General features: G+C 42.5%; 3 protein-coding genes across 4 annotated transcripts in view; 2 read left to right on the forward strand and 1 right to left on the reverse strand.

Moving 5' to 3' along the window:
* Positions 1-26,725, forward strand: part of LOC142341467 (tetratricopeptide repeat protein 7B-like) — a 571,721-nt gene that overhangs the window by 166,538 nt on the left and 378,458 nt on the right. The window lies entirely within an intron of this gene.
* The window catches only part of LOC142341468 (TAR DNA-binding protein 43-like), a 333,593-nt gene that overhangs the window by 166,536 nt on the left and 140,332 nt on the right, over positions 1-26,725 (forward strand). The window lies entirely within an intron of this gene.
* Positions 1-26,725, reverse strand: part of LOC142340673 (uncharacterized) — a 72,418-nt gene that overhangs the window by 39,780 nt on the left and 5,913 nt on the right. The window contains exon 2 of the mRNA XM_075391364.1: positions 468-642. Within this exon, the coding sequence (XP_075247479.1) occupies positions 468-621 (154 nt within the window). The 5' untranslated portion in view covers positions 622-642. The remainder of the gene's footprint in view (positions 1-467; positions 643-26,725) is intronic.

Below are 26,725 nucleotides of genomic sequence, written 5' to 3' on the forward strand. Positions count from 1 at the left end.
AACCGTCGATGACCCTAGTTCATTCAGTTTAAGGCTAATTCTTTTTTTAAGTCTGGCCAAATTCTTTCCATATTTAAAATGAGTGAAACTAAAAAGTTCAGCAAACACATGGTTTCGCTCTCGTGACCTTCTCCAGCCGTATCCAATGGTTATCCAATTGCGCTACATGTTCTTAACTTTAACAGACGTTAAAAACAATACACTGGTGCTGTTACGACCGTAATTCCGGGACAAATTTTATTGTCCAGCCAAATCACAGGAGACGTCTCATTGTCTAGCCAAATTCGGGGACGGTTGTTTTAGTTCCAGCTAAAGTCAAGGACATGACTTAAAGTCCAGACAAATTCTTTTCGCACCAAAAATTTACCCAGGCCGATATTTTCTTGCCTTTTATTGGTCGAGAACGGTCTTTTGAAAATTCAATGTCTAGACTAGGGCTGTATTGAAATAATGAAGTTAATAATCACCTGAAAATATGAAGAACTGGTCAATGCTCAGCAAAAAGATTATCAAAGCCAGGCTTATTTTCAGTTGCAGAGCTCTCGCCTCCAGCTTGCCAATCTTCATCCTCATCTGTTGTCTCATGTCTTTGGCTTCTTGTTCACCAATCAGCTCCGCCATTTTCGACCAAATGTCTCGGCACTAAAAAAGGTATTAATTTAAAATTTTTGTTAAAACATAAAACAATCTAATATGTGCGCTGAAAATGGGGCAGCCGCAGAGTATATAGTGGAGTCGAGTTGAGTGTGGCTTATTAAGGCGATAATCAAAATGAATCATTTGTTTCTGATATATTGAACTTTTTGTCCATATCCATAAAATCAAAATGTCCATATCCATAATATTTGGAATAAATACGTCTTTTTAATGGATTAAATGCAATAGTGAGCTTACTAATGCTTTTGAAGCCTAAAATCGGATCGTAATCAGTCGCTGTTTCTTTGTTAGTATTTTGGCAAGTTTTGATTTTTTCTACGTTAGAGAGAAACAATTCAAATTAAAGCGTAATAACAACAGGTCCAATTGGCTTCCTAAAAATTTTCAAGAATAATTAACAAGTTTTTTGTTGAATTTTACTGGTCGTTTTCACTCTTAGAAACACATATTTTCTAAATAAACAATGGAATATTGAGCTTTGCGGTTTCTTCCTCTTTTGTGATCAAATTTTAGCTTTAGGTCACATGGACTCTCTGATAGCTTAAACATTATTTCATTTGTGATTTAAGTTTTAAGTAATGGTTTTTCTGCTTCGAAACTACAAAGTTTTTCAAAAAGTTTTGACTTTTTGACATTTTCCCGTCTTTGAAGTTATTTTTTGTCTTTTTTATTTTTGTCTTCACATTAACAACAGGTCAGATAACAAAAAATTGGCGCTTGAAAGAAAGGCACCATTGAACACAACAAATAGTTTTTCAGTGAAAAGATTATTGTTTTAGCTGCTTCGACCCCGTTTTTTTGCAGAAAATTTTGAAAATTTTTAATTTTTTCTCTATTTCGCAATCATTCTGTAGTCATAAGACAAGTTTTGTATATTTGCAGTTCATACCGGCTTCCTATTGATGTACAAAGGAACCCATTTAAGAATTTCAGTTAGTAGCTAAAGTTTCCCTTGACTTTGAACTCAAATCGTCTAAAAGAGTGTACAGACGAATTTTTTAACTTTAGGTTTTGCTGTTTTTTGTCTATATGTAACCCACTTCAAAAAAAATTGCAAATAATTGTTTTTGTTCGAAAATGGCACAATTGGATCAATTGAATGTTTGTGGTGTATCGTTTATTGTTTTAACGGCTACGATACCGGTTCTTGCAAAAGGTCACACTGTTTGTTATATTTTTGTCATTAGTTGTCGTTCTTTTTTAGACTTATGGCATATTCTGAAAAACGACATATCTCAATGTGACCTCTTTTGAGAAAAAAGAACCCTTTTATTATTTTCTGATGGCAGCTAAAATGTTTTTAGTTGAGGTTTTTTGACGCTATATTGTCGTTTTATTATGTAATTTTTTTTCAAAGAAAATAGACATTGAGTTATGTTTGTTGTTACAAGTTGATTTTTTTGTCAGGTCTTGTAGTCTTAATGATGGCAGAGCTCATCGGCACACTAATGTGGTTTTATTACCTCTAAAATCTAACTAATTATTGAACCTCAATTATGAATGCATCGCATTTTTGTACCTAGTTATATATAGGCTCAGACAATAGCCCGAGACAGTTAGCGGTATCATTGCTGGATCCGTACTGAAAAAGCATGTTCTTTCGGAATGTTGCGGTTGCTCAAGAATCTCAGCGGAACCGATATATCACAGCCTGGTTCTCGAATTTTACGCCGGCCTGGTTCTTCACTGGGTTCGATTGACTAACAATCTTGCAGAAATAATTAGTCGCTCTGACGTATTCAAAGGACTGTAACTTTAATTTTGTTGATTGAAGTTAAGAAAATCCTAAGTGATAACCTATGTTCAGTCTCGTGCTGAAGTTTGTAAGGCGTCAGCCAGTAGCTAGTATTGTTGCAAACTCCTCGTCAAGTAAGCTCAACTAACTTAGAACTCGCAAGATCTTAAGATCTAGCAAAACTTAGCAAAAAAGACTAAAGTTGTTAAGAATCAAATTTTAGTCTATCTGAGAGCCAACTGCTCTTGGTAACAGTTTTTAATGGTTCGAAATACAAAACGGTTTGACTAATCAAACAAGTGGGCTAAAGTAAATAATCAATTACTTATCATTTATAACATCACTGGCACTTGTCTCTGATTGGTTAATCAAGAAAATGATTTAGTTCATTGTTTACATAGTAAATGTCAAATTACTGCAATATTTTTTTGTTGACATAAGCACAGATGGTTGTTACGCGGCTGTGAATGCCTCGAATATACGGTATTTCACCTTTAATGGTCATCTAAAGTATCATAAAATAAACAACTTAAGAAAATTAATAATAAATAACAAAATATTGAAAAATGCCAATTTTGCACCATATAAGTGCTAATAGACACACTTGTGGGTCTGATGCAATAACGTTCGTTGGGTCCATGAGTAGCTTAGAGGTAACCCTAACCGTCTGCCATTATCTCGAGTTGCTCGGGTTTTGCCTTCCCAAAACCGGGGGGTGGACAAATTGTCGGTCCCAATTTGTAAAATTTTTTAGTTTTGACCATTTTTGAGTTTTGACAAATTTCAAGTTTTTTCGGTTTCAAAAGTTATTTCTTGCTGTCTGATGGCTTTTGTAGCTCATTTGAAGTGGCGCCAACATCGCTGGCCCTGTTTTCGATCTCGGAAACACCATCGTAGAATACTGGCGCTAACTTCACGACTGGCCGGTTTAGCTCTCCACGTGCCATTTTGACTCTCGCTGATCTCACAACTCCATCGTTGCCAGTAAAGATCTCAATGATTCGTCCAAGTTTGTAATCACAGCGTTTCACAGAGTCATCTACCAGCCAAACTAACTCGCCTTCTTTAAGGTTTCGCACAAGATCTTTTGACTACTTCGATCTCTGGTTCCATTGTGGAAGATATTCGCGAGTCCATCTTTTCCAGATCATGTCGGCATATGCCTTAGCCGTTTTGAATGGGTAGTCAGGTCGTGGTAGCGTTCACTGGATGGCATGAATGGTGCACTCGCGTTCTCTTGTCCTAGCAAGAAATGATTAGGTGTGAGTGCTGTCAAATCTTCAGGGTCGTCACTTACAGGTGTCAGGGGTCTTGCGTTGAGAGTCTGCTCTACAAGACACATTGTTGTGCTGAGTACCTCTTCGGTGATGCTTCGGTTGTCCAAGATTGCAATCATGACATTCTTGTAACTTTGAACCACTCTTTCCCAGATTCCACCAAAGTGAGGAGCTCCGTGAGGATTGAATTTCCAAACAATCTTTTTCTGTGCTAAATCACTCTCAATCTTTGCTTTGTCCCACTCGTTCATGAATGATTTCAGCTCATTGGCTGCTCCAACAAAATTTGTTCCGTTGTCACTGATGATGGTACTTGAGTAGCCACGTCTTGCAATGAATCTTGTCACTGCAGCTAGACATGACTCGGTGTGCGACTTCGATGTGTACTGCTCTGGTTGTCAGGCGAGTGAAAAGGCAGCACCACCTCTTCAAGGTACGTCGTAGGAACTTGACTTCGAAGAGTCCGAAGTAGTCGACTCCGGTATGAGTGAATGGGAACACATGTTCATCAAGTCGTTCTCGGCGTAGATCTGCCATCGGTGGATGAATCGGGTTGGCGTTTCTGTGTCTGCATTTGATACATCTCGACTTGACTTTCCTTAATGAATTCCTCAGCCCAATGATCCAGTATTTCCGTTGGAGCATGTTTCTCACGTAATCTGTGCCCTCATGTAGGTTGTCTCGATGCGCTCTTTCCAACAGAAATTGTACAACTGGATATTTTGCTATTAAAAATATTGGATGTTTTGCATTGTAGATAAGGTTTGAATGCTTCAGTCGGCCTTTCACTCTATTTGTTCCATCATCCTCTATGAAGGGTAACAATTTGGCAATCTTTAAAATTTTGGAGATTTCATTACTGTGTGCTATAGACTTCGAAACATTCGGGAAGCTTTCGTTTTGAACAAATCGAAACAGTATTTGCTCTGCTTGATGAATTTTGTCTGCTTTGAAGGTACCCTTCTGCTTTGTCTTGAACCTCATGCAGTAGGCAATGGATTGTCTAATTTATTTGAAGGTACTCTATCGTCTCCAGTCAAACAGTTGTTCTAGCTCTGTTTCTGTTGCTACAGTACTCGTAACTTGCTCAGGTTCGAGTTCGTTCTCTTGGCACCACGGCTTTGGCCAATTGTCTTCTTCTGCCTACTAGAGCCATGCCGGCCCGTTTAGCCAGACGGACTCCTTGAGGCCTTCGATGGACATTCCTCGGGTTCCGATGTCGGCAGGGTTTTCGACACCTTTGACGTGTCTCCATTGATCCATCGATGAGTTTTCCAGTATTTCCGCTGCTCTGTTAGCAACGAACGCTTGTTGTTTATTGTGCGCTGCCTATAGCCACTGTAGCACTGTTGATGAGTTGGTCCAATAATAGATTTTGTCAATTCTGACATCAATTTCATTGAGTATCTGCTTTCTGAGACGAACTCCGTAGACTGCGGCTTGAAGTTCTAGTTTCGGTATCATCATATGTCTGATGGGTGCCACACGGCATTTCCCTACTACATAGGTGAGTTTCAACGTTGCTATGTCTTGCAGATATGCCACGATGCAAATCGCTTCCTCTGATGCATCTTTAAAGATGTGAAGTCTCACAAGATGTGAAGATGTAAAGGTTTGTGCATCCGTTTTCAAAATAAAGTCGATTTATTGACATCGTCCTTATTTCTCTCAACCCAGAGCACCAATCACTGAACAGTTTTGAGTGTTCTGTTGACAACTCTTTGTCCCATGCTTGTCCCATTGATGCCCAAATGCTTTTGAGTAAGAACCGCATTCTTATCGTGAAAGGTGAACATATCCCAAGTTGGTCGAACACTGCTGAGACAAAGGATAGGACAATTCTCTGACTTTTATTTTGCTGGAACTTCTTGCTCAGTTCCACGACAGACTATGAGACTATCTGTGTCTACATTACAGTTGAGTCCTATTATTGAAGATGATTGTGGTTCTGCTTCGAAAGTTTTCACAACTTGACCTGTCTGTCTCTGGGATCTGTGACTTGACTTCATCGTCACTTGTTATCCATTTCGTCAATTTGAATCCGCCTTTGTTAAGGATCTCTCTGACTTTCTGGTAGATTTCAATCGCTTCTTGAGGGGTTCTGACTGACTTGAGGAAGTCGTCCATGTAGAAGTTTCGCTGAACCGCTTTGACAAGGTCTTCGTCTTCTTTTGCGTTATCTTTCGCCACTTGGTGCAAAGCGTAATTTGCACAAGTCGGCGAGCTTTTCGCCCCAAAAACGTGTCTTGTGTCTTCATAGACTTCTATTCTTTGCTCTGGATCTTCTCGCCAGAAAAATCGTAAACGTCGGCTGTCATCGCTCGGGACAGCAACTTGAAGAAACATTGCTTCTATGTCGGCTGATAAAGCTACTTGGTGTTCTCGAAAGCGAAAAATAATTTCGATCAGACTCTGCAGCAGGTCTGGCCCAGGTAGAAATTTGTCATTTAGTGCTACACCTTGATACTTTGCTGCTGCGTTGCACACTCTTCTGATTTTTTAGGGTTTGTGCGGGTTTATGACGGGATGATGTGGTAAATATCATTGCAGTTTGTCTCTGGTTTCATTCAGTTCAGCGTTGACATCCGTGTCAATGGTTTCCTGATAGCGTTTTCGTAGCGTCTGGTCTTCTATAGGCGTCGCTCTAGGGACTTGAGTTGCCCCATTGCAGAGTAGAAGTTGTTCGGTAACTTCACATCGTCCTCTCGCCTCAGAAGTCCTACTTCATATCTTTCACCGTTGAATAGCGTTGTTGGCTCCAACGTCTTGATTGCTCGTTGCTTTTCCTTTGTATGTCCGGTGACATCGCAGTTTGAAGCGTAGGACTCGATATCCCACCACTTACTCAACTGGTTTGCTAGTTTGTCATCTGCAGTTGATGTTGCTGTTATGGCATGAGTTGCTGCCTGCTTCGCTGGTAGCGGAACACTTAAGGCCCGGCCAATTTTTGATTTCACTGCCCATGGTGCAGCTTTGTCCTCTGACTTGAATCACTTGAACATCGTTTAGATTGTAGCTCTGATTTGGCAAGTTCCTCAGATGTGGGTAGCGGTCTTTCAACTCTTGCAGCTCTACAATCTGGTCATCCAGTTTCAGTTTTTCGTGAACGTAGAATTGCACTGTTTTCAATGATCGAGACTTCTCATGCGCTGAAACAGCTATTGGCACCATTTCCGTCTTGACATCTTGTGATCCGTGGATCCCTGCTACTGATAAGGAGGTTTTTCGGCCTTGAAGTTGAAGATTATACACCACTGATTTGTCCACAAATGAGATTGAGGATCCCGAATCACACATTGCTAGTACATTTAGGCTTAAGTCTTTGTTTGTCAGCTTAATTCGTACCACTGGAAGTCCTCCTTGGGTGATGTTAGTTGCTACTGCATTTGTAGCATCTGAGACATTCTTTGTAGTTTCCTTCTTCGGTAGTTCGCTGTGCAAAAGCCTATTGTGCCGCCTTCGACAGCTGGGTACACTGCATGTCCTGCTTCTGCAGTCCTTCGACATGGGACCTGGTTTCAAACAATTGAAACACAGTCGGAGCTTCTGGACATGCTCTCGTCGTTCATTTACTTTCATTGATTCGAATTTTTCACATGTCCAAATAGGGTGTTGTCCGTCTTTGAAGGGATATTGGAAATTCTTGTGTTCTTTGGCTTGACTCTTCAGCGTTTGAAGCAAAGGTACTCGTCTTCGGTTTATCATGATTTGAAATTTGTTTCTGTCAAACGACGAGTTCGTATGTGCTAACTGATGATGGTACTTGGGTAGCCACGTCTTGCAATGAATCTTGTCACTGCAGCTAGACATGACTCGGTGTGCGACTTCGATGTGTACTGCTCTGGTTGTCAGGCGAGTGAAAAGGCAGCACCACCTCTTCAAGGTACGTCGTAGGAACTTGACTTCGAAGAGTCCGAAGTAGTCGACTCCGGTATGAGTGAATGGGAACACATGTTCATCAAGTCGTTCTCGGCGTAGATCTGCCATCGGTGGATGAATCGGGTTGGCGTTTCTGTGTCTGCATTTGATACATCTCGACTTGACTTTCCTTAATGAATTCCTCAGCCCAATGATCCAGTATTTTCGTTGGAGCATGTTTCTCACGTAATCTGTGCCCTCATGTAGGTTGTCTCGATGCGCTCTTTCCAACAGAAATTGTACAACTGGATATTTTGCTATTAAAAGTATTGGATGTTTTGCATTGTAGATAAGGTTTGAATGCTTCAGTCGGCCTTTCACTCTATTTGTTCCATCATCCTCTATGAAGGGTGACAGTTTGGCAATCTTTAAAGTTTTGGAGATTTCATTACTGTTTGCTATAGACTTCGAAACATTCGGGAAGCTTTCGTTTTGAACAAATCGAAACAGTATTTGCTCTGCTTGATGAATTTTGTCTGCTTTGAGGGTACCCTTCTGCTTTGTCTTGAACCTCATGCAGTAGGCAATGGAGTGTCTAATTTATTTGAAGGTACTCTATCGTCTCCAGTCAAATAGTTGTTCTAGCTCTGTTTCTGTTGCTACAGTACTCGTAACTTGCTCAGGTTCGAGTTCGTTCTCTTGGCACCACGGCCTTGGCCAATTTTCTTCTTCTGCCTACTGGAGCCATGCCGGCCCGTTTAGCCAGACGGACTCCTTGAGGCCTTCGATGGACATTCCTCGGGTTCCGATGTCGGCAGGGTTTTCGACACCTTTGACGTGTCTCCCTTGATCCATCGATGAGTTTTCCAGTATTTCCGCTGCTCTGTTAGCAACGAACGCTTGTTGTTTCTTGTGCGCTGCCTATAGCCACTGTAGCACTGTTGATGAGTTGGTCCAATAATAGATTTTGTCAATTCTGACATCAAGTTCATTGAGTATCTGCTTTCTGAGACGAACTCCGTAGACTGCGGCTTGAAGTTCTAGTTTCGGTATCATCATATGTCTGATGGGTGCCACACGGCATTTCCCTACTACATAGGTGAGTTTCAACGTTGCTATGTCTTGCAGATATGCCACGATGCAAATCGCTTCCTCTGATGCATCTTTAAAGATGTGAAGTCTCACAAGATGTGAAGATGTAAAGGTTTGTGCATCCGTTTTCAAAATAAAGTCGATTTATTGACATCGTCCTTATTTCTCTCAACCCAGAGCACCAATCACTGAACAGTTTTGAGTGTTCTGTTGACAACTCTTTGTCCCATGCTTGTCCCATTGATGCCCAAATGCTTTTGAGTAAGAACCGCATTCTTATCGTGAAAGGTGAACATATCCCAAGTTGGTCGAACACAGCTGAGACAAAGGATAGGACAATTCTCTGAGTTTTATTTTGCTGGAACTTCTTGCTCAGTTCCACGACAGACTATGAGACTATCTGTGTCTACATTACAGTTGAGTCCTATTATTGAAGATGATTGTGGTTCTGCTTCGAAAGTTTTCACAACTTGACCTGTCTGTCTCTGGGATCCGTGACTTGACTTCATCGTCACTTGTTATCCATTTTGTCAATTTGAATCCGCCTTTGTTAAGGATCTCTCTGACTTTCTGGTAGATTTCAATCGCTTCTTGAGGGGTTCTGACTGACTTGAGGAAGTCGTCCATGTAGAAGTTTCGCTGAACCGCTTTGACAAGATCTTCGTCTTCTTTCGCGTTATCTTTCGCCACTTGGTGCAAAGCGTAATTTGCACAAGTCGGCGAGCTCTTCGCCCCAAAAACGTGTCTTGTGTCTTCATAGACTTCTATCCTTTGCTCTGGATCTTCTCGCCAGAAAAATCGTAAACGTCGGCTTTCATCGCTCGGGACAGCAACTTGAAGAAACATTGCTTCTATGTCGGCTGATAAAGCTACTTGGTGTTCTCGAAAGCGAAAAATAATTGCGATCAGACTCTGCAGCAGTTCTGGCCCAGGTAGAAGTTTGTCATTTAGGGCTACACCTTGATACTTTGCTGCTGCGTTGCACACTCTTCTGACTTTCTCGGGTTTGTGCGGGTTTATGACGGGATGATGTGGTAAATACCATTGCAGTTTGTCTCTGGTTTCATTCAGTTCAACTTGATCTACTTTTCAAACGTATCCAGCGTTGAAATCCGTGTCAATGGTTTCCTGATAGCGTTTTCGTAGCGTCTCGTCTTTCTGTAGGCGTCGCTCTAGGGACCATTGCAGAGTAGAAGTTGTTCGGTAACTTCACATCGTCCTCTCGCCACAGAAGGCCTACTTCATATCTTTCACCGTTGAATAGTGTTGTTGGCTCCAACGTCTTGATTGCTCGTTGCTTTTCCTTTGTATGTCCGGTGACATCGCAGTTTGAAGCGTAGGACTCGATATCCCACCACTTACTCAACTGGTTTGCTAGTTTGTCATCTGCGGTTGATGTTGCTGTTATGGCATGAGTTGCTGCCTGCTTCGCTGGTAGCGGAACACTTAAGGCCCAGCCAATTTTTGATTTCACTGCCCATGGTGCAGCTTTGTCCTCTGACTTGAATCACTTGAACATCGTTTAGATTGTAGCTCTGATTTGGCAAGTTCCTCAGATGTGGGTAGCGGTCTTTCAACTCTTGCACCTCTACAATCTGGTCATCCAATTTCAGTTTTTCGTGCACGTAGAATTGCACTGTTTTCAATGATCGAGACTTCTCATGAGCTGAAACAGCTATTGGCACTATTTCCGTCTTGACATCTTGTGATCCGTGGATCCCTGCTACTGATAAGGAGGTTTTTCGGCCTTGAAGTTGAAGATTATACACCACTGATTTGTCCACAAATGAGATTGAGGATCCCGAATCACACATTGCTAGTACATTTAGGCTTAAGTCTTTGTTTGTCAGCTTAATTCATACCACTGGAAGTCCTCCTTGGGTGATGTTAGTTGCTACTGCATTTGTAGCATCTGAGACATTCTTTGTAGTTTCCTTCTTCGGTAGTTCGCTGTGCAAAAACCTATTGTGCCGCCTTCGACAGCTGGGTACACTGCATGTCCTGTTTCTGCAGTCCTTCGAAATTTGACCTGGTTTCAAACAATTGAAACACAGTCGGAGATTCTGGACATGCTCTCGTCGTTCATTTACTTTCATTGATTCGAATTTTTCACATGTCCAAATAGGGTGTTGTCCGTCTTTGAAGGGATATTCGAAATTCTTGGGTTCTTTGGCTTGACTCTTCAGCGTTTGAAGCAAAAGTACTCGTCTTCGGTTTATCACGGCTTTGAAATTTGTTTCTGTCAAACGACGAGTTCGTCTGTGCTAACAAGTTCTCATGAAAAAAGTTTTTCCGGTAGTCGACGACTACTGCGCGACAATCTTCAATATCTTGGAGATCTGGTATATTGTCAACTACCCATCGCAAAACTTTACTCTTTTTTTCTAACATACGCTTGGTGTCATTGTCAAAGCTTTCAAAATACTTTGGTTTTAATAGTAAACTTTGCTGTTGTCGGTTGTCTTCCAAGTTGTCGTACGTCTCGAAGAAACATCGATAAGCACCTTCGGCCGTCATTGTTTTCTTTTGTGTCAGGTAGCCTTCTAGCTCGTTGAGGTGTCTGGAGAAGGACTTGAGTAGGTCAGCTTGCTCTTTCTCTAACGTCTTGAGTTGAATACTCACTTTCCAATCAGCTATCTTCCAGTGTCCGTTGGGACTTTTGCTGGCCATCGTTGCTGGTTGTGTATTGGTCCACCAGGTTGAGTCGAAGGTTCGTTGCTGTTCGTGACACTGCTGTTGTTGTTGTCCGGGTCGGCGGACCAAATGTTGCGGCTGCTCAAGAACTTCAGTGGAACCGATATATCACAGCCTGGTTCTCGAGTTTTACGCTGGCCTAGTTCTTCACTGGGTTCGATTGACTAGCAGAAATAATTAGTCACTCGGACGTATTTAAATGACTGTAACTTTAATTTTGTTGATTGAAGTTAACAAAATCCTAAGTGATAATCTATGTTGAATCTCGTGCTGAAGTTTGTAAGGCTTCAGCCAATAGCTAGTATTGTTGCAAACTCCTCGTCAAGTAAGCTCAACTAACTTAGAACTCGCAAGATCCCAAGATCTAGCAAAACTTAGTAAAAAAGACTAAAGTTGTTAGGAATCAAATTTTAGTCTAAATACAATACGGTTTGACTAATCAAACAATTGGATTAAAGTAAATAATCAAATATTTATCATATATAACATCATTGGCACTTGTCTCTGATTGGTTAATCAAGAAAATGATTTAGGTCATTCTTTACATAGTAAATGTCAAATTACTGCAATATTTACTTTTGTTGACATAAGCACAGATGGTTATTAGGCGGCTGTGAATGCCTCGAATATACGGTATTTCACCTTTAATGGTCACCTAAAGTATCATAACAAAAACAACTTAAGAAAATTAATAATAAATAACAAAATATTGAAAAATGCCAATTTTGCACCATATAAGTGCTAATAGACACACTTGTGGGTCTGATGCAATAACGTTCGTTGGGTCCATGAGTAGCTTAGAGGTAACCCTAACCGTCTGCCATTATCTCGGGTTGCTCGGGTCTTGCCTTCCCAAAACCGGGGGGTGGACAAATTGTCGGTCCCAATTTGTAAAATTTTTTAGTTTTGACCATTTTTGAGTTTTGACAAATTTCAAGTTTTTTCGGTTTCAAAAGTTATTTCTTGCTGTCTGATGGCTTTTGTAGCTCATTTGAAGTGGCGCCAACATCGCTGGCCCTGTTTTCGATCTCGGAAACACCATCGTAGAATACTGGCGCTAACTTCACGACTGGCCGGTTTAGCTCTCCACGTGCCATTTTGACTCTCGCTGATCTCACAACTCCATCGTTGCCAGTAAAGATCTCAATGATTCGTCCAAGTTTGTAATCACAGCGTTTCACAGAGTCATCTACCAGCCAAACTAACTCGCCTTCTTTAAGGTTTCGCACAAGATCTTTTGACTACTTCGATCTCTGGTTCCATTGTGGAAGATATTCGCGAGTCCATCTTTTCCAGATCATGTCGGCTTATGCCTTAGCCGTTTTGAATGCTTTTGTCAGGTCGTGGTAGCGTTCACTGGATGGCATGAATGGTGCACTCGCGTTCTCTTGTCCTAGCAAGAAATGATTAGGTGTGAGTGCTGTCAAATCTTCAGGGTCGTCACTTACAGGTGTCAGGGGTCTTGCGTTGAGAGTCTGCTCTACAAGACACATTGTTGTGCTGAGTACCTTTTCGGTGATGCTTCGGTTGTCCAAGATTGCAATCATGACATTCTTGCAACTTTGAACCACTCTTTCCCAGATTCCACCAAAGTGAGGAGCTCCGTGAGGATTGAATTTCCAAACAATCTTTTTCTGTGCTAAATCACTCTCAATCTTTGCTTTGTCCCACTCGTTCATGAATGATTTCAGCTCATTGGCTGCTCCAACAAAATTTGTTCCGTTGTCACTGATGATGGTACTTGAGTAGCCACGTCTTGCAATGAATCTTGTCACTGCAGCTAGACATGACTCGGTGTGCGACTTCGATGTGTACTGCTCTGGTTGTCAGGCGAGTGAAAAGGCAGCACCACCTCTTCAAGGTACGTCGTAGGAACTTGACTTCGAAGAGTCCGAAGTAGTCGACTCCGGTATGAGTGAATGGGAACACATGTTCATCAAGTCGTTATCGGCGTAGATCTGCCATCGGTGGATGAATCGGGTTGGCGTTTCTGTGTCTGCATTTGATACATCTCGACTTGACTTTCCTTAATGAATTCCTCAGCCCAATGATCCAGTATTTCCGTTGGAGCATGTTTCTCACGTAATCTGTGCCCTCATGTAGGTTGTCTCGATGCGCTCTTTCCAACCGAAATTGTACAACTGGATATTTTGCTATTAAAAATATTGGATGTTTTGCATTGTAGATAAGGTTTGAATGCTTCAGTCGGCCTTTCACTCTATTTGTTCCATCATCCTCTATGAAGGGTAACAATTTGGCAATCTTTAAAATTTTGGAGATTTCATTACTGTGTGCTATAGACTTCGAAACATTCGGGAAGCTTTCGTTTTGAACAAATCGAAACAGTATTTGCTCTGCTTGATGAATTTTGTCTGCTTTGAAGGTACCCTTCTGCTTTGTCTTGAACCTCATGCAGTAGGCAATGGAGTGTCTAATTTATTTGAAGGTACTCTATCGTCTCCAGTCAAATAGTTGTTCTAGCTCTGTTTCTGTTGCTACAGTACTCGTAACTTGCTCAGGTTCGAGTTCGTTCTCTTGGCACCACGGCCTTGGCCAATTTTCTTCTTCTGCCTACTAGAGCCATGCCGGCCCGTTTAGCCAGACGGACTCCTTGAGGCCTTCGATGGACATTCCTCGGGTTCCGTTGTCGGCATGGTTTTCGACACCTTTGACGTGTCTCCATTGATCCATCGATGAGTTTTCCAGTATTTCCGCTGCTCTGTTAGCAACGAACGCTTGTTGTTTCTTGTGCGCTGCCTATAGCCACTGTAGCACTGTTGATGAGTTGGTCCAATAATAGATTTTGTCAATTCTGACATCAAGTTCATTGAGTATCTGCTTTCTGAGACGAACTCCGTAGACTGCGGCTTGAAGTTCTAGTTTCGGTATCATCATATGTCTGATGGGTGCCACACGGCATTTCCCTACTACATAGGTGAGTTTCAACGTTGCTATGTCTTGCAGATATGCCACGATGCAAATCGCTTCCTCTGATGCATCTTTAAAGATGTGAAGTCTCACAAGATGTGAAGATGTAAAGGTTTGTGCATCCGTTTTCAAAATAGAGTCGATTTATTGACATCGTCTTTATTTCTCTCAACCCAGAGCACCAATCACCGAACAGTTTTGAGTGTTCTGTTGACAACTCTTTGTCCTATGCTTGTCCCATTGATGCCCAAATGCTTTTGAGTAAGAACCGCATTCTTATCGTGAAAGGTGAACATATCCCAAGTTGGTCGAACACTGCTGAGACAAAGGATAGGACAATTCTCTGACTTTTATTTTGCTGGAACTTCTTGCTCAGTTCCACGACAGACTATGAGACTATCTGTGTCTACATTACAGTTGAGTCCTATTATTGAAGATGATTGTGGTTCTGCTTCGAAAGTTTTCACAACTTGACCTGTCTGTCTCTGGGATCTGTGACTTGACTTCATCGTCACTTGTTATCCATTTCGTCAATTTGAATCCGCCTTTGTTAAGGATCTCTCTGACTTTCTGGTAGATTTCAATCGCTTCTTGAGGGGTTCTGACTGACTTGAGGAAGTCGTCCATGTAGAAGTTTCGCTGAACCGCTCTGACAAGGTCTTCGTCTTCTTTCGCGTTATCTTTCGCCACTTGGTGCAAAGCGTAATTTGCACAAGTCGGCGAGCTTTTCGCCCCAAAAACGTGTCTTGTGTCTTCATAGACTTCTATTCTTTGCTCTGGATCTTCTCGCCAGAAAAATCGTAAACGTCGGCTGTCATCGCTCGGGACAGCAACTTGAAGAAACATTGCTTCTATGTCGGCTGATAAAGCTACTTGGTGTTCTCGAAAGCGAAAAATAATTTCGATCAGACTCTGCAGCAGGTCTGTCCCAGGTGGAAATTTGTCATTTAGTGCTACACCTTGATACTTTGCTGCTGCGTTGCACACTCTTCTGATTTTTTAGGGTTTGTGCGGGTTTATGACGGGATGATGTGGTAAATATCATTGCAGTTTGTCTCTGGTTTCATTCAGTTCAGCGTTGACATCCGTGTCAATGGTTTCCTGATAGCGTTTTCGTAGCGTCTAGTCTTTCTATAGGCGTCGCTCTAGGGACTTGAGTTGCCCCATTGCAGAGTAGAAGTTGTTCGGTAACTTCACATCGTCCTCTCGCCTCAGAAGTCCTACTTCATATCTTTCACCGTTGAATAGCGTTGTTGGCTCCAACGTCTTGATTGCTCGTTGCTTTTCCTTTGTATGTCCGGTGACATCGCAGTTTGAAGCGTAGGACTCGATATCCCACCACTTACTCAACTGGTTTGCTAGTTTGTCATCTGCAGTTGATGTTGCTGTTATGGCATGAGTTGCTGCCTGCTTCGCTGGTAGCGGAACACTTAAGGCCCAGCCATTTTTTGATTTCACTGCCCATGGTGCAGCTTTGTCCTCTGACTTGAATCACTTGAACATCGTTTAGATTGTAGCTCTGATTTGGCAAGTTCCTCAGATGTGGGTAGCGGTCTTTCAACTCTTGCAGCTCTACAATCTGGTCATCCAGTTTCAGTTTTTCGTGAACGTAGAATTGCACTGTTTTCAATGATCGAGACTTCTCATGCGCTGAAACAGCTATTGGCACCATTTCCGTCTTGACATCTTGTGATCCGTGGATCCCTGCTACTGATAAGGAGGTTTTTCGGCCTTGAAGTTGAAGATTATACACCACTGATTTGTCCACAAATGAGATTGAGGATCCCGAATCACACATTGCTAGTACATTTAGGCTTAAGTCTTTGTTTGTCAGCTTAATTCGTACCACTGGAAGTCCTCCTTGGGTGATGTTAGTTGCTACTGCATTTGTAGCATCTGAGACATTCTTTGTAGTTTCCTTCTTCGGTAGTTCGCTGTGCAAAAGCCTATTGTGCCGCCTTCGACAGCTGGGTACACTGCATGTCCTGCTTCTGCAGTCCTTCGACATGGGACCTGGTTTCAAACAATTGAAACACAGTCGGAGCTTCTGGACATGCTCTCGTTGTTCATTTACTTTCATTGATTCGAATTTTTCACATGTCTAAATAGGGTGTTGTCCGTCTTTGAAGGGATATTGGAAATTCTTGTGTTCTTTGGCTTGACTCTTCAGCGTTTGAAGCAAAGGTACTCGTCTTCGGTTTATCACGATTTGAAATTTGTTTCTGTCAAACGACGAGTTCGTATGTGCTAACTGATGATGGTACTTGGGTAGCCACGTCTTGCAATGAATCTTGTCACTGCAGCTAGACATGACTCGGTGTGCGACTTCGATGTGTACTGCTCTGGTTGTCAGGCGAGTGAAAAGGCAGCACCACCTCTTCAAGGTACGTCGTAGGAACTTGACTTTGAAGAGTCCGAAGTAGTCGACTCCGGTATGAGTGAATGGGAACACATGTTCATCAAGTCGTTCTCGACGTAGATCTGCCATCGGTGGATGAATCGTGTTGGCGTTTCTGTGTCTGCATTTGATACATCTCGACTTGACTTTCCTTAATGAATTCCTCAGCCCAATGATCCAGTATTTTCGTTGGAGCATGTTTCTCACGTAATCTGTGCCCTCATGTAGGTTGTCTCGATGCGCTCTTTCCAACAGAAATTGTACAACTGGATATTTTGCTATTAAAAATATTGGATGTTTTGCATTGTAGATAAGGTTTGAATGCTTCAGTCGGCCTTTCACTCTATTTGTTCCATCATCCTCTATGAAGGGTGACAGTTTGGCAATCTTTAAAGTTTTGGAGATTTCATTACTGTTTGCTATAGACTTCGAAACATTCGGGAAGCTTTCGTTTTGAACAAATCGAAACAGTATTTGCTCTGCTTGATGAATTTTGTCTGCTTTGAGGGTACCCTTCTGCTTTGTCTTGAACCTCATGCAGTAGGCAATGGAGTGTCTAATTTATTTGAAGGTACTCTATCGTCTCCAGTCAAATAGTTGTTCTAGCTCTGTTTCTGTTGCTACAGTACTCGTAACTTGCTCAGGTTCGAGTTCGTACTCTTGGCACCACGGCCTTGGCCAATTTTCTTCTTCTGCCTACTAGAGCCATGCCGGCCCGTTTAGCCAGACGGACTCCTTGAGGCCTTCGATGGACATTCCTCGGGTTCCGATGTCGGCAGGGTTTTCGACACCTTTGACGTGTCTCCATTGATCCATCGATGAGTTTTCCAGTATTTCCGCTGCTCTGTTAGCAACGAACGCTTGTTGTTTCTTGTGCGCTGCCTATAGCCACTGTAGCACTGTTGATGAGTTGGTCCAATAATAGATTTTGTCAATTCTGACATCAAGTTCATTGAGTATCTGCTTTCTGAGACGAACTCCGTAGACTGCGGCTTGAAGTTCTAGTTTCGGTATCATCATATGTCTGATGGGTGCCACACGGCATTTCCCTACTACATAGGTGAGTTTCAACGTTGCTATGTCTTGCAGATATGCCACGATGCAAATCGCTTCCTCTGATGCATCTTTAAAGATGTGAAGTCTCACAAGATGTGAAGATGTAAAGGTTTGTGCATCCGTTTTCAAAATAAAGTCGATTTATTGACATCGTCCTTATTTCTCTCAACCCAGAGCACCAATCACTGAACAGTTTTGAGTGTTCTGTTGACAACTTTTTGTCCCATTCTTGTCCCATTGATGCCCAAATGCTTTTGAGTAAGAACCGCATTCTTATCGTGAAAGGTGAACATATCCCAAGTTAGTCGAACACTGCTGAGACAAAGGATAGGACAATTCTCTGAGTTTTATTTTGCTGGAACTTCTTGCTCAGTTCCACGACAGACTATGAGACTATCTGTGTCTACATTACAGTTGAGTCCTATTATTGAAGATGATTGTGGTTCTGCTTCGAAAGTTTTCACAACTTGACCTGTCTGTCTCTGGGATCCGTGACTTGACTTCATCGTCACTTGTTATCCATTTTGTCAATTTGAATCCGCCTTTGTTAAGGATCTCTCTGACATTCTGGTAGATTTCAATCGCTTCTTGAGGGGTTCTGACTGACTTGAGGAAGTCGTCCATGTAGAAGTTTCGCTGAACCGCTTTGACAAGATCTTCGTCTTCTTTCGCGTTATCTTTCGCCACTTGGTGCAAAGCGTATTTTGCACAAGTCGGCGAGCTCTTCGCCCCAAAAACGTGTCTTGTGTCTTCATAGACTTCTATCCTTTGCTCTGGATCTTCTCGCCAGAAAAATCGTAAACGTCGGCTTTCATCGCTCGGGACAGCAACTTGAAGAAACATTGCTTCTATGTCGGCTGATAAAGCTACTTGGTGTTCTCGAAAGCGAAAAATAATTGCGATCAGACTCTGCAGCAGGTCTGGCCCAGGTAGAAGTTTGTCATTTAGGGCTACACCTTGATACTTTGCTGCTGCGTTGCACACTCTTCTGACTTTCTCGGGTTTGTGCGGTTTATGACGGGATGATGTGGTAAATACCATTGCAGTTTGTCTCTGGTTTCATTCAGTTCAACTTGATCTACTTTTCAAACGTATCCAGCGTTGACATCCGTGTCAATGGTTTCCTGATAGCGTTTTCGTAGCGTCTCGTCTTTCTGTAGGCGTCGCTCTAGGGACCATTGCAGAGTAGAAGTTGTTCGGTAACTTCACATCGTCCTCTCGCCACAGAAGGCCTACTTCATATCTTTCACCGTTGAATAGTGTTGTTGGCTCCAACGTCTTGATTGCTCGTTGCTTTTCCTTTGTATGTCCGGTGACATCGCAGTTTGAAGCGTAGGACTCGATATCCCACCACTTACTCAACTGGTTTGCTAGTTTGTCATCTGCGGTTGATGTTGCTGTTATGGCATGAGTTGCTGCCTGCTTCGCTGGTAGCGGAACACTTAAGGCCCAGCCAATTTTTGATTTCACTGCCCATGGTGCAGCTTTGTCCTCTGACTTGAATCACTTGAACATCGTTTAGATTGTAGCTCTGATTTGGCAAGTTCCTCAGATGTGGGTAGCGGTCTTTCAACTCTTGCACCTCTACAATCTGGTCATCCAATTTCAGTTTTTCGTGCACGTAGAATTGCACTGTTTTCAATGATCGAGACTTCTCATGAGCTGAAACAGCTATTGGCACTATTTCCGTCTTGACATCTTGTGATCCGTGGATCCCTGCTACTGATAAGGAGGTTTTTCGGCCTTGAAGTTGAAGATTATACACCACTGATTTGTCCACAAATGAGATTGAGGATCCCGAATCACACATTGCTAGTACATTTAGGCTTAAGTCTTTGTTTGTCAGCTTGATTCGTACCACTGGAAGTCCTCCTTGGGTGATGTTAGTTGCTACTGCATTTGTAGCATCTGAGACAATCTTTGTAGTTTCCTTCTTCGGTAGTTCGCTGTGCAAAAACCTATTGTGCCGCCTTCGACAGCTGGGTACACTGCATGTCCTGTTTCTGCAGTCCTTCGAAATTTGACCTGGTTTCAAACAATTGAAACACAGTCGGAGATTCTGGACATGCTCTCGTCGTTCATTTACTTTCATTGATTCGAATTTTTCACATGTCCAAATAGGGTGTTGTCCGTCTTTGAAGGGATATTCGAAATTCTTGGGTTCTTTGGCTTGACTCTTCAGCGTTTGAAGCAAAAGTACTCGTCTTCGGTTTATCACGGCTTTGAAATTTGTTTCTGTCAAACGACGAGTTCGTCTGTGCTAACAAGTTCTCATGAAAAAAGTTTTTCCGGTAGTCGACGACTACTGCGCGACAATCTTCAATATCTTGGAGATCTGGTATTTTGTCAACTACCCATCGCAAAACTTTACTCTTTTTTTCTAACATACGCTTGGTGTCATTGTCAAAGCTTTCAAAATACTTTGGTTTTAATAGTAAACTTTGCTGTTGTCGGTTGTCTTCCAAGTTGTCGTACGTCTCGAAGAAACATCGATAAGCACCTTCGGCCGTCATTGTTTTCTTTTGTGTCAGGTAGCCTTCTAGCTCGTTGAGGTGTCTGGAGAAGGACTTGAGTAGGTCAGCTTGCTCTTTCTCTAACGTCTTGAGTTGAATACTCACTTTCCAATCAGCTATCTTCCAGTGTCCGTTGGGACTTTTGCTGGCCATCGTTGCTGGTTGTGTATTGGTCCACCAGGTTGAGTCGAAGGTTCGTTGCTGTTCGTGACACTGCTGTTGTTGTTGTCCGGGTCGGCGGACCAAATGTTGCGGCTGCTCAAGAACTTCAGTGGAACCGATATATCACAGCCTGGTTCTCGAGTTTTACGCTGGCCTAGTTCTTCACTGGGTTCGATTGACTAGCAGAAATAATTAGTCACTCGGACGTATTTAAATGACTGTAACTTTAATTTTGTTGATTGAAGTTAAGAAAATCCTAAGTGATAATCTATGTTGAATCTCGTGCTGAAGTTTGTAAGGCTTCAGCCAATAGCTAGTATTGTTGCAAACTCCTCGTCAAGTAAGCTCAACTAACTTGAAGTCGCAAGATCCCAAGATCTAGCAAAACTTAGTAAAAAAGACTAAAGTTGTTAGGAATCAAATTTTAGTCTAAATACAATACGGTTTGACTAATCAAACAATTGGATTAAAGTAAATAATCAAATATTTATCATTTATAACATCATTGGCACTTGTCTCTGATTGGTTAATCAAGAAAATGATTTAGGTCATTCTTTACATAGTAAATGTCAAATTACTGCAATATTTACTTTTGTTGACATAAGCACAGATGGTTATTAGGCGGCTGTGAATGCCTCGAATATACGGTATTTCACCTTTAATGGTCACCTAAAGTATCATAACATAAACAACTTAAGAAAATTAATAATAAATAACAAAATATTGAAAAATGCCAATTTTGCACCATATAAGTGCTAATAGACACACTTGTGGGTCTGATGCAATAACGTTCGTTGGGTCCATGAGTAGCTTAGAGGTAACCCTAACCGTCTGCCATTATCTCGAGTTGCTCGGGTTTTGCCTTCCCAAAACCGGGGGGTGGACAAATTGTCGGTCCCAATTTGTAAAATTTTTTAGTTTTGACCATTTTTGAGTTTTGACAAATTTCAAGTTTTTTCGGTTTCAAAAGTTATTTCTTGCTGTCTGATGGCTTTTGTAGCTCATTTGAAGTGGCGCCAACATCGCTGGCCCTGTTTTCGATCTCGGAAACACCATCGTAGAATACTGGCGCTAACTTCACGACTGGCCGGTTTAGCTCTCCACGTGCCATTTTGACTCTCGCTGATCTCACAACTCCATTGTTGCCAGTAAAGATCTCAATGATTCGTCCAAGTTTGTAATCACAGCGTTTCACAGAGTCATCTACCAGCCAAACTAACTCGCCTTCTTTAAGGTTTCGCACAAGATCTTTTGACTACTTCGATCTCTGGTTCCATTGTGGAAGATATTCGCGAGTCCATCTTTTCCAGATCATGTCGGCTTATGCCTTAGCCGTTTTGAATGCTTTTGTCAGGTCGTGGTAGCGTTCACTGGATGGCATGAATGGTGCACTCGCGTTCTCTTGTCCTAGCAAGAAATGATTAGGTGTGAGTGCTGTCAAATCTTCAGGGTCGTCACTTACAGGTGTCAGGGGTCTTGCGTTGAGAGTCTGCTCTACAAGACACATTGTTGTGCTGAGTACCTTTTTGGTGATGCTTCGGTTGTCCAAGATTGCAATCATGACATTCTTGCAACTTTGAACCACTCTTTCCCAGATTCCACCAAAGTGAGGAGCTCCGTGAGGATTGAATTTCCAAACAATCTTTTTCTGTGCTAAATCACTCTCAATCTTTGCTTTGTCCCACTCGTTCATGAATGATTTCAGCTCATTGGCTGCTCCAACAAAATTTGTTCCGTTGTCACTGATGATGGTACTTGAGTAGCCACGTCTTGCAATGAATCTTGTCACTGCAGCTAGACATGACTCGGTGTGCGACTTCGATGTGTACTGCTCTGGTTGTCAGGCGAGTGAAAAGGCAGCACCACCTCTTCAAGGTACGTCGTAGGAACTTGACTTCGAAGAGTCCGAAGTAGTCGACTCCGGTATGAGTGAATGGGAACACATGTTCATCAAGTCGTTCTCGGCGTAGATCTGCCATCGGTGGATGAATCGGGTTGGCGTTTCTGTGTCTGCATTTGATACATCTCGACTTGACTTTCCTTAATGAATTCCTCAGCCCAATGATCCAGTATTTCCGTTGGAGCATGTTTCTCACGTAATCTGTGCCCTCATGTAGGTTGTCTCGATGCGCTCTTTCCAACAGAAATTGTACAACTGGATATTTTGCTATTAAAAATATTGGATGTTTTGCATTGTAGATAAGGTTTGAATGCTTCAGTCGGCCTTTCACTCTATTTGTTCCATCATCCTCTATGAAGGGTAACAATTTGGCAATCTTTAAAATTTTGGAGATTTCATTACTGTGTGCTATAGACTTCGAAACATTCGGGAAGCTTTCGTTTTGAACAAATCGAAACAGTATTTGCTCTGCTTGATGAATTTTGTCTGCTTTGAAGGTACCCTTCTGCTTTGTCTTGAACCTCATGCAGTAGGCAATGGAGTGTCTAATTTATTTGAAGGTACTCTATCGTCTCCAGTCAAATAGTTGTTCTAGCTCTGTTTCTGTTGCTACAGTACTCGTAACTTGCTCAGGTTCGAGTTCGTTCTCTTGGCACCACGGCCTTGGCCAATTTTCTTCTTCTGCCTACTAGAGCCATGCCGGCCCGTTTAGCCAGACGGACTCCTTGAGGCCTTCGATGGACATTCCTCGGGTTCCGTTGTCGGCAGGGTTTTCGACACCTTTGACGTGTCTCCATTGATCCATCGATGAGTTTTCCAGTATTTCCGCTGCTCTGTTAGCAACGAACGCTTGTTGTTTCTTGTGCGCTGCCTATAGCCACTGTAGCACTGTTGATGAGTTGGTCCAATAATAGATTTTGTCAATTCTGACATCAAGTTCATTGAGTATCTGCTTTCTGAGACGAACTCCGTAGACTGCGGCTTGAAGTTCTAGTTTCGGTATCATCATATGTCTGATGGGTGCCACACGGCATTTCCCTACTACATAGGTGAGTTTCAACGTTGCTATGTCTTGCAGATATTCCACGATGCAAATCGCTTCCTCTGATGCATCTTTAAAGATGTGAAGTCTCACAAGATGTGAAGATGTAAAGGTTTGTGCATCCGTTTTCAAAATAAAGTCGATTTATTGACATCGTCTTTATTTCTCTCAACCCAGAGCACCAATCACCGAACAGTTTTGAGTGTTCTGTTCTGTTGACAACTCTTTGTCCTATGCTTGTCCCATTGATGCCCAAATGCTTTTGAGTAAGAACCGCATTCTTATCGTGAAAGGTGAACATATCCCAAGTTGGTCGAACACTGCTGAGACAAAGGATAGGACAATTCTCTGACTTTTATTTTGCTGGAACTTCTTGCTCAGTTCCACGACAGACTATGAGACTATCTGTGTCTACATTACAGTTGAGTCCTATTATTGAAGATGATTGTGGTTCTGCTTCGAAAGTTTTCACAACTTGACCTGTCTGTCTCTGGGATCTGTGACTTGACTTCATCGTCACTTGTTATCCATTTCGTCAATTTGAATCCGCCTTTGTTAAGGATCTCTCTGACTTTCTGGTAGATTTCAATCGCTTCTTGAGGGGTTCTGACTGACTTGAGGAAGTCGTCCATGTAGAAGTTTCGCTGAACCGCTCTGACAAGGTCTTCGTCTTCTTTCGCGTTATCTTTCGCCACTTGGTGCAAAGCGTAATTTGCACAAGTCGGCGAGCTTTTCGCCCCAAAAACGTGTCTTGTGTCTTCATAGACTTCTATTCTTTGCTCTGGATCTTCTCGCCAGAAAAATCGTAAACGTCGGCTGTCATCGCTCGGGACAGCAACTTGAAGAAACATTGCTTCTATGTCGGCTGATAAAGCTACTTGGTGTTCTCGAAAGCGAAAAATAATTTCGATCAGACTCTGCAGCAGGTCTGGCCCAGGTGGAAATTTGTCATTTAGTGCTACACCTTGATACTTTGCTGCTGCGTTGCACACTCTTCTGATTTTTTAGGGTTTGTGCGGGTTTATGACGGGATGATGTGGTAAATATCATTGCAGTTTGTCTCTGGTTTCATTCAGTTCAGCGTTGACATCCGTGTCAATGGTTTCCTGATAGCGTTTTCGTAGCGTCTAGTCTTTCTATAGGCGTCGCTCTAGGGACTTGAGTTGCCCCATTGCAGAGTAGAAGTTGTTCGGTAACTTCACATCGTCCTCTCGCCTCAGAAGTCCTACTTCATATCTTTCACCGTTGAATAGCGTTGTTGGCTCCAACGTCTTGATTGCTCGTTGCTTTTCCTTTGTATGTCCGGTGACATCGCAGTTTGAAGCGTAGGACTCGATATCCCACCACTTACTCAACTGGTTTGCTAGTTTGTCATCTGCAGTTGATGTTGCTGTTATGGCATGAGTTGCTGCCTGCTTCGCTGGTAGCGGAACACTTAAGGCCCAGCCAATTTTTGATTTCACTGCCCATGGTGCAGCTTTGTCCTCTGACTTGAATCACTTGAACATCGTTTAGATTGTAGCTCTGATTTGGCAAGTTCCTCAGATGTGGGTAGCGGTCTTTCAACTCTTGCAGCTCTACAATCTGGTCATCCAGTTTCAGTTTTTCGTGAACGTAGAATTGCACTGTTTTCAATGATCGAGACTTCTCATGCGCTGAAACAGCTATTGGCACTATTTCCGTCTTGACATCTTGTGATCCGTGGATCCCCGCTACTGATAAGGAGGTTTTTCGGCCTTGAAGTTGAAGATTATACACCACTGATTTGTCCACAAATGAGATTGAGGATCCCGAATCACACATTGCTAGTACATTTAGGCTTAAGTCTTTGTTTGTCAGCTTAATTCGTACCACTGGAAGTCCTCCTTGGGTGATGTTAGTTGCTACTGCATTTGTAGCATCTGAGACATTCTTTGTAGTTTCCTTCTTCGGTAGTTCGCTGTGCAAAAGCCTATTGTGCCGCCTTCGACAGCTGGGTACACTGCATGTCCTGCTTCTGCAGTCCTTCGACATGGGACCTGGTTTCAAACAATTGAAACACAGTCGGAGCTTCTGGACATGCTCTCGTTGTTCATTTACTTTCATTGATTCGAATTTTTCACATGTCCAAATAGGGTGTTGTCCGTCTTTGAAGGGATATTCGAAATTCTTGGGTTCTTTGGCTTGACTCTTCAGCGTTTGAAGCAAAGGTACTCGTCTTCGGTTTATCACGATTTGAAATTTGTTTCTGTCAAACGACGAGTTCGTATGTGCTAACTGATGATGGTACTTGGGTAGCCACGTCTTGCAATGAATCTTGTCACTGCAGCTAGACATGACTCGGTGTGCGACTTCGATGTGTACTGCTCTGGTTGTCAGGCGAGTGAAAAGGCAGCACCACCTCTTCAAGGTACGTCGTAGGAACTTGACTTCGAAGAGTCCGAAGTAGTCGACTCCGGTATGAGTGAATGGGAACACATGTTCATCAAGTCGTTCTCGGCGTAGATCTGCCATCGTTGGATGAATCGGGTTGGCGTTTCTGTGTCTGCATTTGATACATCTCGACTTGACTTTCCTTAATGAATTCCTCAGCCCAATGATCCAGTATTTTCGTTGGAGCATGTTTCTCACGTAATCTGTGCCCTCATGTAGGTTGTCTCGATGCGCTCTTTCCAACAGAAATTGTACAACTGGATATTTTGCTATTAAAAATATTGGATGTTTTGCATTGTAGATAAGGTTTGAATGCTTCAGTCGGCCTTTCACTCTATTTGTTCCATCATCCTCTATGAAGGGTGACAGTTTGGCAATCTTTAAAGTTTTGGAGATTTCATTACTGTTTGCTATAGACTTCGAAACATTCGGGAAGCTTTCGTTTTGAACAAATCGAAACAGTATTTGCTCTGCTTGATGAATTTTGTCTGCTTTGAGGGTACCCTTCTGCTTTGTCTTGAACCTCATGCAGTAGGCAATGGAGTGTCGAATTTATTTGAAGGTACTCTATCGTCTCCAGTCAAATAGTTGTTCTAGCTCTGTTTCTGTTGCTACAGTACTCGTAACTTGCTCAGGTTCGAGTTCGTTCTCTTGGCACCACGGCCTTGGCCAATTTTCTTCTTCTGCCTACTAGAGCCATGCCGGCCCGTTTAGCCAGACGGACTCCTTGAGGCCTTCGATGGACATTCCTCGGGTTCCGATGTCGGCAGGGTTTTCGACACCTTTGACGTGTCTCCATTGATCCATCGATGAGTTTTCCAGTATTTCCGCTGCTCTGTTAGCAACGAACGCTTGTTGTTTCTTGTGCGCTGCCTATAGCCACTGTAGCACTGTTGATGAGTTGGTCCAATAATAGATTTTGTCAATTCTGACATCAAGTTCATTGAGTATCTGCTTTCTGAGACGAACTCCGTAGACTGCGGCTTGAAGTTCTAGTTTCG

The sequence above is a fragment of the Convolutriloba macropyga genome, chromosome 6, assembly GCF_964194025.1.
Source record: "Convolutriloba macropyga chromosome 6, txConMacr16.3, whole genome shotgun sequence".
NCBI classification, from domain to species: Eukaryota; Metazoa; Xenacoelomorpha; order Acoela; family Convolutidae; genus Convolutriloba; species Convolutriloba macropyga.